This window comes from Setaria viridis, chromosome 6 (genome assembly GCF_005286985.2).
Source record: "Setaria viridis chromosome 6, Setaria_viridis_v4.0, whole genome shotgun sequence".
Taxonomy (NCBI): Eukaryota; Viridiplantae; Streptophyta; class Magnoliopsida; order Poales; family Poaceae; genus Setaria; species Setaria viridis.
Genome location: NC_048268.2, coordinates 24,269,734 through 24,285,807, shown reverse-complemented (window position 1 = coordinate 24,285,807; position 16,074 = coordinate 24,269,734). Strand labels below are relative to the sequence as shown.

The window sequence follows — 16,074 nt, the reverse complement described above, 5'->3', positions numbered from 1 at the left end:
ATTAGGAAGAGACTTGCTTTCATATCCAAGTGGTTGCTTCATATACACTTCTTCAAAAATCCTATGAAGGAAGGCATTCTGAACATCTAATTGTCGAAGAACCCAACCCTTGGAAACAGCTATGGAAAGAACAATCCTAATGGTCGCCACCTTAACCACTGGACTGAAGGTGTCCTCATAATCTATGCCATATCTTTGTTTGAACCCCTTTGCAACCAACCGAGCCTTGTATCTATCCAAACTCCCACCCTGTTTCCTTTTAATCTTATAAACTCATTTACAGTCAATAACATTTGTACCTTTTTGTGGTGGAACGAGATGCTAGGTATTGTTTCTTTGCAAGGCCAAGTACTCATCATCCATAGCACTCTTCCAATTATCATCTCCTAGTGCTTCTTCTAGATTATGTGGCTCTCCGATGTGCGTAAGAAAGCCATATTTAATCATACCGTCAGTGTAGACTCGTTCCTTGCGAATGCCATGTTGTAGGCGTGTTACAGGGCGTGAAGGAGCTGGCGGCGGAGCTGCTTGTAATTCTACCGCAGAGGATCCAGGCGCCATAGAAGATCCAGGCAATGCTGGTGTCGAGGAAGATTCTGCCTGCATCCCTGGCGCATGTGGGCTGTCCCCCGCCTGTGTCGGAGCAGGTGAGGACGAACGAGGCGCGGCCGCATGGACACCGGATCGACCCAGTCAGGTGCGGCACGGGTAGTGCGCCGCACATGGTGGACACTGATGCGCCAATGGAGGGATGCAGTGCGGTAGGCTGCGCCGCCACCTGAGCTCGAGATCCCAAGGGCGATCTTGTTGCCGTTGGCGCAGGCAAATCTGCCCCGGGAGCCATGCCTGTTGTTGCTGGTGTAGAGGACGTATTATTGGATGTAGAATCTGCCTGTAAAACGCCTGTTTCTTCAACAAAATCATCAGTAACATTAGGAGAATTAATCACATGATCATTCGGTTGATATACCCCATGGCCAAATGTGTTGGGATTCAGAAGGGAGGGTGGCAAAAGATTGATTTCAGTTTGTAGTCTCCTGCCAGCATTATCATGTAAAGAGGCAAAGGGAAATATAGGCTCGGGCGCAGGAGGGATCTAAACATTTAAACCCTTTATGGGATGGACTATAACCTAAGGTGCATTTTTTTTAACAAAGTTGAAGATTATGAGAGTTGTATGGTCTTAAGTTAGGCCAACATGCACAGCAAAAAAGATGTAAGGAGGAATTCTCTGGCTTTTGATGGAAGAGGCGTCCTAGGGGCGTCTCATATTGGACTAGGTGGCTAGGAGTTCTGTTGATAAGATATACTCCAAAAATGAATGCATCTTCCCAGAATTTTAGGGCCATAGAAGTATGAGCAAGAAGAGAATGCCCGACTTCAACTATGTGACGGTGCTTTCGTTCAGCAGATCCATTATCTGTTGGTGAGCGTATGGGCAAGACACATGGTGTGTTATACCAATTTTGCTAAAAAAGGAGTGGAACCTTTGATACTCGCCTCCTCAGTCAGTCTGCATGGTGAGATTTTTCTGTCAAACAGACGTTCAACTAGATTCTAAAATTCATGAAATTTTTGAAAGACTCCAGATTTAAATTTCAAGATATAAACCCAAGTGAACTTGCTATAATCATCAATAAAACTAATATAATATTTCTTGCTTCCAGTGGAGGTGGGCGCAGGGCCCCAAACATATGAGAATATAAGTTTCAAAGGATGAGATGACATACTTTGGGATCTAAAATAAGGTAACTGATGGCTCTTGGACCTTTGACATGCATCACAGAGTGACTGAACAAGCAAGACTAAAACTACTGATAAATTTTGCGACGATTGTTGCCTAGCCGACTATGCCACGGCTCAAGGGATGGTCAAACAGCTGCATAGGCTTGTTTTATTGGCGATGCAGAAAGTATAGGGTAGAGCCCTTTGCGGCAAGGTCCTTTAAGAAAAGTTTTCTTTGTTTTCTTTGTGGCCTGATCCTTGATAAAAAAAAATCAAGGTGAAATTCTAAAAAAGCAGAGTTACCAGTAGCTAAGCGGTGAACAGATGCTAGATTTTTATTAGCTTTTAGAACATAAAAGATGTTATTTAGACACAAATCACGACTAGGGGTTTTAACAACTGAATGACAAATGTGACTAATCTCCATACTTGCACCACTTGTCGCGTGAACTTGATCTTGCCCTTGTACTTGTCCCGCACAGTCAGCTTCTCCAGATCTCCAGTGAAATGATCAGTGGCACCAGTATCGGTGTACCAATTAGTATCAACTCCATAGGATGTAGTAACTGCGCCTGCATACCTTTCATCAGGAACAAAATTCTCATCAAACCTGTACCAACAGCCCATCACCGTGTGGCCCTTCTTGAGGCACAGCTGGCACTTGGGCCTAGTGTTGGTGTTGTTCCTATTGTCGCCGTAGTTCTAGCGAGGGGCACTGTTGCCACGCCCTTTGCCACCACGGTTGTCGCGGCTTCCTCCATTGTTGCCTCCACAGCCACGCTAACTCCCACATCCCCGACTCGCCATGTTGGTGGAGGAGTGAGAGTCGGTGCCACCGTGAAGCAACTCCATGCGTTGTTCGAAGCTGAGCAGTTGGGCATACACCCCACCCACAGCCACCGGTTCTGCCCGTGCGATCAGGGCGGTCACGATGGGGTTGTAGTCGTCATCGTCGAGGCCGGTCAGGATGTAGGAGACGAGCTCGTCGTTGACGATCAGCTTGCCAGAGTTGGCCATCTCATCTCCCAGCGAGCGCATATTGCCGACGTAGTTGACGATGGAGAGATCGCCTTTCTTCGTTGTGGCGAGGGCGATCCGAGTGTTGATGGAGCGAGCTTTCATGATCAATGAGAACATTTCCTCGACAACAGCAGCCATCCTAGTACTTGCTGATTAGTAGCAGCTCATTCTCCATAGGCTGGGTTAGGAACATCAACTTCTTTATCACCTTGCTTTTCCTTCACCATGAGAGCGGGGCCTTGTTTGCGCCGGTAAGGAATAAGCCCTCCAGATGCGCATCCCTCATCATGGCGATGACTTGCTTTCCATAGCGCGTGATTGGCTTTGATCAGCTTCTCGAAGATCGCCTGGCCGATCCGGGTGTTGACAATGGGAGTGGAGGAGCTTGCCATTGTTGGAAGGTGGATTGGATCTATTTGTGTTTGTGGTAGGCTCTGGTACCATGTGAAAACCGGAGGCTCTCGAAGGTTTGGTGGAATTGTCGTTGCCCTTTCCTGGGTTGACACCTTCGTGTTATACAGGGGCATGGTGGCAACAGCCGCCACCATGGCTTACATTGTTGAGATCCTGAGATAAGGTTGTTGCCAAGATATTTAGGGTTACAACAAACTACAACAACTACTAGATATGCACAGCTAAGATCTACACGGCAACAACCTTATCCTTGACAGCTTGGTTACAGGATCTTGTTACATATCAAGTTTATCTAACATTCTTCAGCTTACCGTGAATGACTTCGTAACCAATGCACTGGCCTGGCTCACCTCCTCAACCTTCTGAACTGATTCCTTCACAAAGTGATGGAGTGCTGCAGTTAACATGGAGTAACACTGTAACAGCATGATCAGATAGATGTATGCACTCAGTAATTACATGTCCTTGGAAACACCTCAGAATCACTTATGGTTATGTTTACCTTTACCTATGTACCGAAACCTTGTCAGGTCCAATGATCAAATATAACCCATGTACTGAAATCTTGCCAGGCCTGAAGATCCTGAGGCTACCAGGGCTGCCATCACCTTCCAGTTGGTACTCTCACTCTTAGAAAACTGAGTATTAATCCTGGTTGGGAAGGACCATATCTCTTCAATGCCCAACCGGGATTAATTTTTTGAGACAAAAGGGGAGGTCCTTTAGTCCTATGTCATCCATGCCCCACGCCCGCCGGCTACCCGCGCTGCCCACCCACCGCCAGCCGCCAGCCGCCTACGGCCGCTCGCCCGCCCGCTTGGCCTCCGCTGCCGCTTGGCCTCCCGCTGCTCAGCTCTGCCTGCTCAGCCTCCGCCGCCGCTTGGCCTCTCGCCCGCCCGCTTGGCCTCCGCCGCCACTCAGCCTCCCGCCCGTGCCCACCCGCTTGGCCGCCCTACCCTCGCCCCGCTGTCGCTCCTCACTCCCAGTGAGGGGTGAGCAGAGGGGGAAGGGGACGGGCAGCAGCAGGGGCGGGCCCACTTAGATTCAATGGTATTCAATTGAATACCCATTATTTTTGCAAAAACATTTCATATATATAGTGTAGTTTAGGTATATGTATGAAAAAATAAAAATATAGAAGTAGCACAGATATTTCACTCAAAAAGGCCCACCGGAGGCCAACTTCGCTCTTTGGCCCAACTGGCCAACTGGCCAATCTGGCCTATCCGCCCCACTCGAGTGCTCCCCCCAGTCCCCCCACGCCTGAGCACGCACACACCAGGCAGCCACCGCTAGGGCTTCATGGCGCGCGAACCCTAGCCTGCGGCGGCGCAGCGCCCGGCAATAAGCGGCGGCTGGGGGCGGAGGCGCATTGGCGGCGGGCCGTGGGCGGCCGGCGCGGTGCGCGCGGCGCGCCTCGACGCCTGGCGCCTGCAGCCCTGCACGCACACGGACCCCGGAGCGGCGGGCCGGCGGCTCCGCGGCGGGCTAGCAGTCGGCGAGCAAGCGGCGGTGGGCACGCTACGGCCTACTGGCCGCCGTCCGACCCGGCACGGGCACGCGGCGACCGGCAAGCCGGCGCCAACAGTACTGCCCCCAAACCTGTGAATCTGTGATTCTGTGAACTGCTGATTGTTTCTGAAATTGAGGTAAGCATTTTCAATTGTTTGTCAAATTGGAATAGCACATCAACTTGCAAAATGTGGATGCTCATGAATTTAGTTCAATGTGAAATTGTAAATATCTGATAACTTGAAATTGTGTAACTTTTAGGTTTGAACCATGAAGAGGAAGGGTAGTGCCGCTACTGATTTGAGGATTTTCATGGCAAGGGCTGCTGCAAAGAAGAGACAACCTGAACCGGAGAATGTTAATGAATCTTGCAATGAAAGTCAAATGCAAGTAGTGTTATTCCAAGGACAAAGTGGTAGTGAAACAAGCACAGTACCACCTGAACCTGTGAGATCTAATCAGCCACCAAAGCACGGTACAACAGAAATTGGTTAATCCATACCCGTGGAAGAAAATGATTCTAGTGATGAAGACAAGAATGATTATGGTATTGAGCATGATCCTGGATTGAGGGCTCCGATCTCAAGCTATGATGTCAATGACCAAGATTCAGTTAGAAGGGCATACATTGCATTGGGGCCATGTCAACCAAAGATGAAGAGGGATGCTTTTCTGCAACATGATTGTGGAGGTATGCGCCGCTTCCAACATAAGTGGTTTGCTGAATTTAAGTGGATTGAGTACAGTGTGGATAAAGATGTTGCATTTTGCTTTGTTTGCTATTTGTTCAAAGATAGCTGCAAATTTCCTGGTGGAGATGCTTTTGTTGTTGAAGGGTTTAGAAATTGGAATATGAAAAGGAGAATTCATAGGCATGTTGGTGCTATCGATAGTGCTCATAGTGAAGCTGAAGAGAAATATAGATTGTTCACGAGACCTAAGGCATCAATCCGTGAATCTATTGCGTCAAACACTGCACAATTCAAGGCTAAGTATCTAGCTCGCTTGACATGGTCACTTAAGTGCATAAGATTTCTGTTGCGTCAAGGGTTGGCTTTTAGGGGTCATGATGAAACAAAGGATTCACTCAACAAGGGGAATTTTTGGGAACTTTTAGCATGGCTAGCAGGAAACTTTGAAGAGGTTAATCTGGTGGTACTAGAGAATGCACCACAAAACTATCAGATGATAGATCACAAGATCCAGAAACAACTTATTGATGCTTGTGCTCATGAAACAACCAAATTTATCATAGACGAACTTGGTGATGAGTGTTTTGCAATTCTTGCTGATGAGTCAAGTGATGCATACCTATTGGAACAATTGGCTCTTTGTTTGCGTTTTGTCAATAAAAAAGGAGAACCAGTTGAGCGGTTTCTAGGTCTTGTCCAAGTTGAAGATACTACATCATTAACTCTTAAAGAAGCAATTCAGTCCTTGCTTATGAAATATCAATTGCCCCTATCCAAGGTACGTGGTCAAGGGTATGATGGAGCTAGTAATATGAAGGGTCATGTTAATGGTTTGAAGAAACTAATTATGGATGAGTCCCCTTCTGCTTATTATGTTCATTGCTTCGTCCATCAACTTCATCTAACACTTGTAGCAGTTGCTAAGGAGAATACTGATTGTGATTGGTTCTTTGGGCAACTTGCTTATTTTTTGAATGTTCTAGGGATGTCTTGTAAAAAGATCCATATGCTTCGCATTGCTCAAGCTGAATACATGATTGAAGCATTGAAATTGGGTGAAATTGAAACTGGGCAAGGATTGAATTAAGAGATGGGCTTAGCAAGGCCAGGTGATACACGATGGGGATCTCACTACAGAACTGTAATGCATGTTATGTTCTTATATCCTTCAATCAACAAAGTTCTCTTTAGGATTGGGAATGAAAGTAAAGGGGGCTGAGGCTAATGGGGCTCAAACTATGCTCACAGTATTTAAGTCCTTTGAGTTTGTTTTCCTGCTACACTTGATGAATGAAATATTTGGATACACCAATGACTTGTGCAATGCTTTGCAAAAGAGGGAGCAAGATATCGTAAATGCAATGGATCTTCTGGAGTTCACAAAGGTAGAACTGGATGTTTTGAGACAAGATTCTAGATGGCAAGAATTTCTTACCAAGGTCACTTCTTTTTGTGAGAAGCACAATGTTAAAGTTGTTGACATGAATGGGAAGTGTATTCCTATGCAAAGATCAAGGCAGTTCTACAGAGGTGCCATTAATTATCACCGGTTTCATGCTGATATGTTTTTGGGTGTCATTGATAGACAAGTTCAAGAGCTCAATAATAGGTTTGATGAGGTAAACACAGAGCTACTTAGATGCATGGCATCATTCAGTCCAGCTAATTCCTTTTCTGCTTTTAATGTTGAGAACTTGGTTAAGCTTGCTGGGTTCTATCCACATGACTTTGAATTTCAAGAAATAAACCAGCTTCATTTTCAGTTGCACCACTATATCAATGATGTCAGAAATGATGAAAACTTCAAAAATTTGAGAAGTCTAGCAGAGTTGTCTATGATGCTAGTTAAAGAAGGAAAGGTTTCTCGGTATGACATTGTTTATAAACTTCTCAAATTGGTGCTTGTTCTCCCTGTTGCAACTGCTGGTGTTGAGAAGGTCTTTTCTATAATGAATTTGATAAAGAACAAGAGAAGAAGTAAGATGGGATAGAAATATTTGAATGGTTGCCTGGTCACATTGATTGAAAGGAAATTCTTCATGCAAGCTAAGGATAAGGACATCATCGCTCATTTTCAAAGCATTGCAGAACGGAAAGTTATCCTATAGCTTGTAAGTTGTAATCTTTGTTACCATTTTACTGTTTTAGCCTCTATTTATTTCACATGTTGCCACTTTGATATGTTGATCATTAGTAGCTGGACAATTTCAATTTCTGATAAATTTTATTAATCAATGATGCTGCTACCACTTAATTATTATGTGTTATAAAACTATAATTTAGTCTGTCATTTTTTTTCTTACCATCTTCAATTTTGAATACCCATAGTCCAAATCCTGCGCCCGCCACTGGGCAGCAGAGGGGGAGGGGGAGGGGGCGGCGCAAGGAGAGGAGGAGAGGGAGAGGGAAGGAGAGGAGGAGATGGAGAAATAAGGGTGAGCAGCTAGCTGCATGGAGAGAAATTAAACTCGGGCTGCGCACGTGGAGGGTCCCTTTTATCCCGGTTGGAGCCACCAACCAGGATAGAAAGGTTTTTCCCGGTTGGAATTACCAACCGGGACAAAAAGGGGGGTGTCGCTGCCAGATCTTTTCAACCGGGACTAAAGCCCCTCCCGCCGGTGTCCTTCCAGTCCCTCATTTTTAACTCGGGACTAAAGGCCCTTTAGTCTCGAATAGTCCCGGGTCCAAAGTCAACCGGGATAAAAGTACTAGATGGAAGGTGAGTTCTCGAGTAGTGTCTGCACCGGTAAGCATGGGGTTATCGTTGCTCACAATCTCATTGGTGGCGAACATCTCCCATGCCTTGCTTGTCGGGATGTTCAGTAGACCTCACCCTGAAGGCTCTTCATCCTACCTGCTCTCAGTGACACTCACATGATGTCTGTTTATACTTAGCGCCACTTGCTATATCGCTGATGTACCTGCATTCTGTTGTGGCATTCACCTGCTTCTTTTATAGTAGCACATGAGCTGCCATTTGGTGAGCACAGTGGTCACAGGGCTATTCATCCTGTAATATTGAAACGTATCCTTGATAAGGATGATCACATTGGGGGTTGGAAAATGAGAGCTTCTCACTGAAGAATCGATTACAATTATTATTATACTCCCTCCGTTCCAAATTATAGATCGTTTTAGCTTTTCTAGGTTTATAGATATTATTATGCATCTAGACATACACTATATCTAGATGCATAATAATATTTATATACCTAGAAAAGCATAAACGACGTACAATTTGGAACGGAAGGGGTATCGAATTACACCCAGATTTTAGCGTCTCTTTTTGATTGCTCAAACACCGAGTGGACTAACCTATCGCAGTAGTTGAAGCTTTATTCTCCACCATGTTCAAGGCCACTGCGAAGAAATCAAGAGTAAGCGAGTAGAAAACTCAAGATTTCTATTTGCTGGCTTTGGCGATGAAAAGGACTACTCGAGGTGGTCCTTAGCTAAGTAGTTCATATGATTTAAGACATCGTGCTGATTTTTCCCCGTAAACAAAGGATCTGTAAAATCTAGTATCTAGTTTTACAAAACATCATGAACCTATTATTGCAATCACTGCCCTAAGAGAAAGATATTATGGCCAATACGACAATGACACGATGAACACAAATTCATATGGAATTGTACTGGGAGATGATGTGAAGTGCATTTGAATCATGTACTGGGAATTGTACTCCCTGTGACTTTTTTGGACCAAATCTACAATTGTGGCTATCATATCTGCAGACTGCAGTAGCCTTATTAATTCAAGCATTGTTTTCAACTGTAGTTTTATGATTTATAAGATGGACTTATTTGTGCTAACATTTCTCCGCTCCATATTCTCTTAGAGATAACAAAACCTCACCTTTTAAACCGTATGGTAATCTAAACAGTTTTTTCTTCGTGAACTTCTTCCTAATACTCTGCTTGAAAATTAAACTTACACACATTTTCCATGTAAACGTATTCAAGCTCAAACATGCTGAGAAAGTTACTTGTGGATATCAAGACGCAATCAAATCTTGGCGCAAATATTATGAAACAAAAAGGGGACAAACGAACAATGAGAAAGGAGCAACAAGTATATGACCTAACCTTTCTCTAAATAGGTCTGGGCAACTAACAGCATTCCAATTTCTCATTGTCAGCTGGTTATGTATATCCCTGCCCATGTGAATTGTCGACGTCCAGCTGATTCTGGTGATAGAAAGGGGATGGAAAGAAGGGAATGCAGGACTTCTCCAAAAAGATCTCTTTTTTAAAAAAAATTATATGTTTTTTTTGAAGCTTCGATGAAAGAATGGAAACACACAATAATCAGTGATACTGACAAGCTTGCTACTACTAACATGTAGTTGGTGCAAACCATGCACCATATTCAGAATTTGTCCAGAGCAGACACAAAAGCACCACATCAATCATAATGAATCCTAATGAACCCTGCAAATGGACAGAAGGTAGCATTTGTTCATCGCACATTTTCCTGATTGTTCATGTGTTCAGCGACTGTCACACCAACTTATATTACATGACCGCTCCCGGCATTCACATAGCTCGGGCATGCTATGATCAGCTGCAGTTGCCTAATTGTCAGACAACGGGTCACCATTTTCACGCTTACATACACCTAGGGAAGTGGGTTTCACCAATATAACCTCCAGCCATCGCCCTCCGGACATTATTCTCAAACTTCTTCGGGTCGTCACGAAGAACAGCAGCTGCGTCATGGTTCAGGGGATCCTCGTCATTAGGTTGCTGCAAATGATATTTGGATTAGCAACCAAGATATCAAATGATGAAGAAAAATAACACAATTAGCTTCTGCTCCATAAAACAAGCGTGGGTAGAAAGAAAACAAGTAATTATCATACAGTCGAGCGAACTATACGCAAACCAGCTTCAAAATGATGCATCATAAGACTTTTATTCACATGAGTATACATGTTAGTAACTCACCGTGAAAAGAAGATTCAAGCCATAGACAATGGTGTTGATGTTCAAGACAGGCTTCCAATCTTCACGCAGAATGTTCAGGCAGACATTTCCCTCCAAGTCAATATTGGGATGGTAAACCTTATACATTACAAATATGAAAATTAGTACAAAGAACTATTACAACTTAGAAGGGTGGGCAGCTAGGTAGCAATGTTATACAGTCATCCGATTAATCACAATTAGTCGCGATTAATCGGGCTTATCACTTTTGCAGCACCGATTAGGCCGAGCGACTAGGCAGGAGCGATTAGGAACCTGATCGTCCAATTACTCATCGCCTAATCATGATTAGACGTCTGATTAGGAGAAAAACGATCAGGTTGAAACATTAGGTTTTGGCTGCCGGTGGGTGGTGGGCTACTGGGCTGCCAATTAGGCCCATTAGGTTTTAGTATATACTCCAGGAGATGCCGTGCCGAGCGCCAGTCTCCAGAAATCGCTCGCCCAAAATTCCCACTGCCGCCCGCCTGGCGCCTGGCCAAAATCGCACCGCCGCCGCCTAGAATCACCCCGCTGCATGCCCAGAGGCGCGTCCGTCAGCACCATCTAGCCACCCAGAAGGATGCCGTTGTCGGGGAGCCACCCAGGAGCTCCATCCCCACCTCCCCTCCCCTCTGCCCAAAGTCCGACATGCGGACACGCCTAGGAGCTCGCTGCTGCCCAGGAGGTTGTGCCGTTTGTGAATCGTGAGCAAGATGAGCTCCTCCGATGGTACGTTTTACCAACTGATCTGCTCAGTGCTCTCCTCTGCTCTGCTCTTGCTGCTCGCCTGCTCTTCTCTTCTCTTGCTCTGCTCTCCTCTGCTGCTGTTCTAATGCTTACATGTTGGCATGTGCAGATGTGGATGTGTATCAGAGGCAGGGAAATGTCGAAGTGCTGATGCCCGACAATGTAGAAGGTGCCACAGGTTCATCAGCTGTTGACACTGCTTCCTCAGCCGCTCCAGATGGTAAATCCATAGCAGAGAAGGCCATAGCTTTACTGCCACCAGAGTTTGCAGAGATGGCTCAAGATCCTAAGAGGAAAGCAAAATCTAATGACCCAGGATGGAAATATGGGTTCTGGTCAGATACTCCTGTGAGGAAGGAGTTTATACAAATTTGTGGTGTTGATGGGTGCTATATACTATGTACTATATAGTATACATATCATATCGGTCCTTGTATATATGGACGACTAGGTCTGACTAGAACCGCTAATCGGGCCTGATCGATGACTAATCACGACAATCACCTTATCGGTGCCATGGTTTGACTAGACGATTAGACGATCGTATAACATTGCTAGGTAGGAACTAAGAGGTGAAATACCAATAGAAGTAGCCTAGTTACCTTAGTCTTGCACTTGACTTTAGGAGGTTCATGAGGATAAGCTGGAGGAACTTGGAAGGTAAAAACAAATTTACCACCCCTGAGAAAAGAATTTGCACATTAGATGCACACTTAGATTTACAGGACTAATCAAGGGGGAAAAAAAGTTTAGAACTAAAAAGAAAAAAGTAGTCCTGAGTTTCACCTCAAAAAATTCTGCTTCAAATTTTGAGTCATGCTAATCTACGGATCAAACATTCTCAAACCCAAACAAAGAGAAAACAACAGAGACAATAGTGTGCGCAAAACAGATCCTCAATTTGCTTTGGCAGGACATTAGCAATGCTTTGCTAGGGAAGTGTTGCAAAAAGGTAAAAGATCTACATTTTCCCTGGCATTTACTTGCAAAACATTATTCACAGCAGAACCTATCCAGCACATCATCATTTATCCCTTTATCTGTATATTTGCCCATGTGGAAATATGTCAAACTTTTTAATGAAAACCACCTGACAGAGTATCTTTCCATGCTAGCAACTCTATCCGCAAACCCATTTCCTACTTATAAATATATATACAAGGCAGATTTACATCTATCATAATTGAATGTTTGTTTAAAATCTGTGGGCAAAATTTTTGATAAGATGGGTAGAGTATTTCTTAATTTCCTTTTTTTTCTCGAATTCGCAGGGAGATCTGTGCATTATTGCATTAAGGAGAAAGTATTCAGAATACAACCCCCACACACACCCAAAAAAAAACCTTGACATATATTAGCAGATTATAATTCAAATATGAATCCTCAGAAACACTTACACATAGTATCCTTCATCAGGCTTAATAGTGGCTTCAAAGTTCATCAGATCATCCTTGCCATTCGGAAAAGAGATCTTGGTGGTCTTGGGAAGGTTGAGTTCAGCAATATCTGACAAAAATAATGTAAAGTGACAGTAGTTAACAACATAGTACAACACAATATGCAGGGCAGCAAGTGAAAGTGACATGATAGATGTGCCAATGAAAGCTAAAAAGAATAGAAGGAAACAAAAAACCCTTCGGTAAGCAATTATGCAGAACCACATTGCAATCGTGTATGCGCAGGAACAAATAAGACACATAATGAAGAGTAGAAAAGGATTGCTTCCAAGATGACAAACCTTTATGGAGACGCAACTCCCCAGGACTTTGCTTCTTGACAGCAGGCTTTCCATTTGCAGTCGCTGCATCATCCTTCTTCTGGCCCTTAATCTTAAAAAGATTTATCATTTTCCCTACAAAAGAAACTAATCAGTTATGACACTCTACACCTACAAATAAGCATGGCTCAGCTTCATCTTAGTTCTCCTGGGTATTCATAATTAATGTACGGAAACCAGTTACTTGAGCATCATGATTTAACAGTTCCATGGTTACGAAAGCATGGTTCTTGAAGTATATCATTACTATCCTTTCCTGGTACTGAAATAATCAAATATCTTCCCCTAAAGTGTGAACTGATATAAATGAAACTTAACTCCGGTGAAACCTGGCAAATGTTCATACAAGCAGCACAAGGGTTATTCAGCACAAAATCTTTTTATGCATCTAAATGGAACTGCAGAGACAATCACCACCCTGAGCCCGCTATGGTTCAGGCAGAACTCCAAAATCATGTCTACATGAGTTCATGATCGGAAAGGGAGGCACAACCAACGCAGGTCTGGGTCAGACAAATCAAAGCCCAATAATCAAAACTACAGACAATAAGCCCTATCAAGTAACACTCAAAACCCTACTTAACAGTTTCACGTCAACAAACACCACATTTAGCTGAGTCCTAGCAAATTCTTTTTCCTTATTGTTCTCCTTCCGCTCAGCACAATAGCATGACATTTTCCTCTCTAATAATGGCTGATTCTTTCAACATGATCACTGCAGATATTTAATCATCCATCACATTTACTACAAGCAAACACAATCAGACAATCTGTGATTCCTAAAGGTCCAACCAAATCTCTGGAATATCAAACGCCTGGGCTTCTGAAGCCCAGGACCCCACCCAGGAGTCCAATCCAACGACCGCATCGAAAACACACTTTAAACTACACTAGATCGGACCCAACGTGGGACATGAGGATTCAATCTAACGAACCCCTAATCTCTGTTTTGGGAAGGGGAGGGGAAAAATTCAACTGTAATCTTCTTCCATGTACAGTGCCCACTGCCCCCTATCCCCCAACAAACAAATCCGCCGCAACCCGCGGATCGGGAATCGAACCACCTATATCCGCGTTCGACAAGGGCTCACATGAAACAAAAGATTCCGCTCGAAATCGAAAACGAACAAACAAACCAATCGTACGAGCGGGCTAGGTTAGGCTTTCCTCACCTCGAGATCGATCGACGCCCGGACGGGTCTCCGCCGAGGGGAGCGAGACCCCCTCGAGGCAGGCGGGCAGCGAGCCCTGCTTCTGCGGCGGGAGGAGGCGGCGCGCGCGTGCTCGGCGGCGGCGAGACCGTGCGGAGGGGATTAGCAGAAGGAAAAGGCTGGGGGAATTTGGACTTTCGGGGTGCGGGCGGCTATTTATGACGGTTGTATAATGTCGCTTTTGGCCTTTTCGTTTTCGAAATTCGAATACGGGAGGGGTGAGGTGAAGTTCCGTTCATCCGGGCCAGCTTTGGATACTTGCCGAGTCCGTCTACTTTCATCCTATTTGGCAGGGCTTTGCATCTGAAAGTAGCTTTAGTGGTTATAAGCCGGATCAGAGCCGCTCATCAAAATGAACTAGGCATCAGGAGCCGATACGATAATATCGTGTTATAAACTGCCGTATATTTACCGAGGATTGATACCAATACGGTGCAAAATACTTATATAAATTCAAGCCAATTATATCTAATATACTAAGCATTTTATTAAATCTTCTATATTATAGTGTGCAACCAAATCGTTTCAAATGTACATGCGAACAAGAACCAAACTTTTTTACTTCTTTCTCTACCCATCGTAATAAACAAAATAATAAACAAAATTATGCATACCATAGAAATATGGGCGGATGAAGTGAAAAGAGAGGAAGGAAAACGGGAAGACAAGCTCCTTGGTTGTGAGTATGGCTCCTAATTTAAATCTACTCCCTTAGTTTCAAATTGTAGTTCATTTTGACTTTTTAGATTCATGAATATTGTTATGCATTTAGATATACACTCTATTTAGATGTATAATAATATCTATAAACCTGAAAAAACTAAAATGACCTACAATTTGGAACTAAGGGAGTTAAATGACCTACAATTTGGAACTGAAGGAGTTGGTATTAAGTATGTAAACCGTAAATGATAGCTTCAGCATCCACCCTCTGCTTCCTCTAAATCACCCACCTCCTCTGTATATCTCTCTTCTCAGATTGGAGGGTGGTGGTGCCTGCTAAGAACTCAGGGTCTGCCTTCATTCATTCATTATAAGGATGTTTTATTCTCCGTCTTTGCTGGTTCAAGTCAAAGCTGGTAATTTCTCTATAGTTTTTTCCTGCAAGTAGACCTCTAATTGGATTGTAATCCAACTTTAACTTACACTAATCCACATCAAGTTAATTTATTTTTTCAACCCAACTCACCCCATATTTATATTATCTAAACCCAAGCCAATCCACCCTACTAGTTGATAGAACCTATGGGTTTGCTATAAAAAACCATAGTTTGCTATATAAACCTATAGGCTCATATAAAAAAACCCGTATATATTTGAAATAAATGTGATTCCGACATGTGGGTCCTACGTCAAGAGCCGGACTCTAAAACTAAAACGTAGTGTTCACACCTTAAAATTTTAGCGAAATTGATCGAAATTTGTTGGAGATGGCAGAGTTTGACTACCCGCTACTTTGTGCTAAATAGTATGGTTAAACATACATTTGGACCCCGCATTAAGAGCTAGACCCTATAATTAAAACCTCACGTTCACACCTTAAAGTTTTAGCGAAATTCATCAAAAATTATTAGAGATGACTTAATTTGACTGCCCACTACTTTGTGTAAAATAGTATGGCTAAACATACATGTGGGTCCCGCGTCAAGAGCCGGACCCTAGAATTAAAACCTCACGTTCACACTTTAAAATTTTAGCAAATTGATCGAAATTTGTTGGAGATGACTCAGTTTAAGTGTCCGCTACTTTGTGCAAAATAGTATAGCTGGACATACATATGGGCCCCACGTCAAGAGTTGGACCCTCGAACTAAAACCTCCCTTTCACACTTTAAAATTTTAATGAAATTGATTGAAATTTGTTGGAGATGATTTAATTTAATAATTAGCTACTTCATACGGAAAAAGTATAGCCCACATTAAGAATCGGATCCTTAAATTGTTTTGTGAATCAACTCAATGCAACCCAACTCTAAACCACTCCCAAATTATTTCCTGTTAGGAAGAAT

General features: G+C 43.6%; 2 protein-coding genes, 1 non-coding gene and 1 pseudogene across 3 annotated transcripts; 2 read left to right on the top strand and 2 right to left on the bottom strand.

The window, feature by feature from the left end:
* Positions 1 to 2,582: 2,582 nt before the first annotated feature.
* Positions 2,583 to 2,724, bottom strand: LOC117862327 (small nucleolar RNA Z247). The gene has a single exon (XR_004641975.1). It is a non-coding gene; the product is annotated as a small nucleolar RNA Z247 (small nucleolar RNA).
* A 2,217-nt stretch (positions 2,725 to 4,941) lies between these two features.
* Positions 4,942 to 6,287, top strand: LOC140223145 (uncharacterized; annotated as a pseudogene).
* Positions 6,288 to 6,511: 224 nt separating this feature from the next.
* On the top strand, positions 6,512 to 7,354 carry LOC140223146 (uncharacterized). The gene has a single exon (XM_072294658.1). It carries the CDS (start codon positions 6,512 to 6,514, stop codon positions 7,352 to 7,354), a length of 843 nt encoding a protein of 280 aa, XP_072150759.1.
* A 2,447-nt stretch (positions 7,355 to 9,801) lies between these two features.
* Positions 9,802 to 14,192, bottom strand: LOC117861239 (NEDD8-conjugating enzyme Ubc12). The gene is made up of 6 exons (XM_034744762.2): positions 14,028 to 14,192; positions 12,817 to 12,930; positions 12,476 to 12,584; positions 11,681 to 11,759; positions 10,311 to 10,427; positions 9,802 to 10,109 (listed from the first exon to the last, which is right to left on the bottom strand). Exons 2-6 carry the CDS (start codon positions 12,923 to 12,925, stop codon positions 9,972 to 9,974), a joined length of 552 nt encoding a protein of 183 aa, XP_034600653.1. The 5' UTR covers positions 12,926 to 12,930; positions 14,028 to 14,192; the 3' UTR covers positions 9,802 to 9,971.
* Positions 14,193 to 16,074: the final 1,882 nt, after the last annotated feature.

What these genes read in the sequence shown, in the direction of transcription:
- LOC140223146 (XM_072294658.1), top strand. Translation starts at nt 6,512, where the DNA reads ATGTTATGTTCTTATATCCTTCAATCAACAAAGTTCTCTTTAGGATTG.
- LOC117861239 (XM_034744762.2), bottom strand. Translation starts at nt 12,925, where the DNA reads ATGATAAATCTTTTTAAGATTAAGGGCCAGAAGAAGGATGATGCAGCG. An exon ending in CCTGATGAAGGATACTATGT is followed by an intron (nt 11,760 to 12,475) that starts GTAAGTGTTTCT and finishes TTCTTTTCTCAG; the next exon opens with GGGTGGTAAATTTGTTTTTA. An exon ending in GCTTGAATCTTCTTTTCACG is followed by an intron (nt 10,110 to 10,310) that starts GTGAGTTACTAA and finishes TATCATTTGCAG; the next exon opens with CAACCTAATGACGAGGATCC.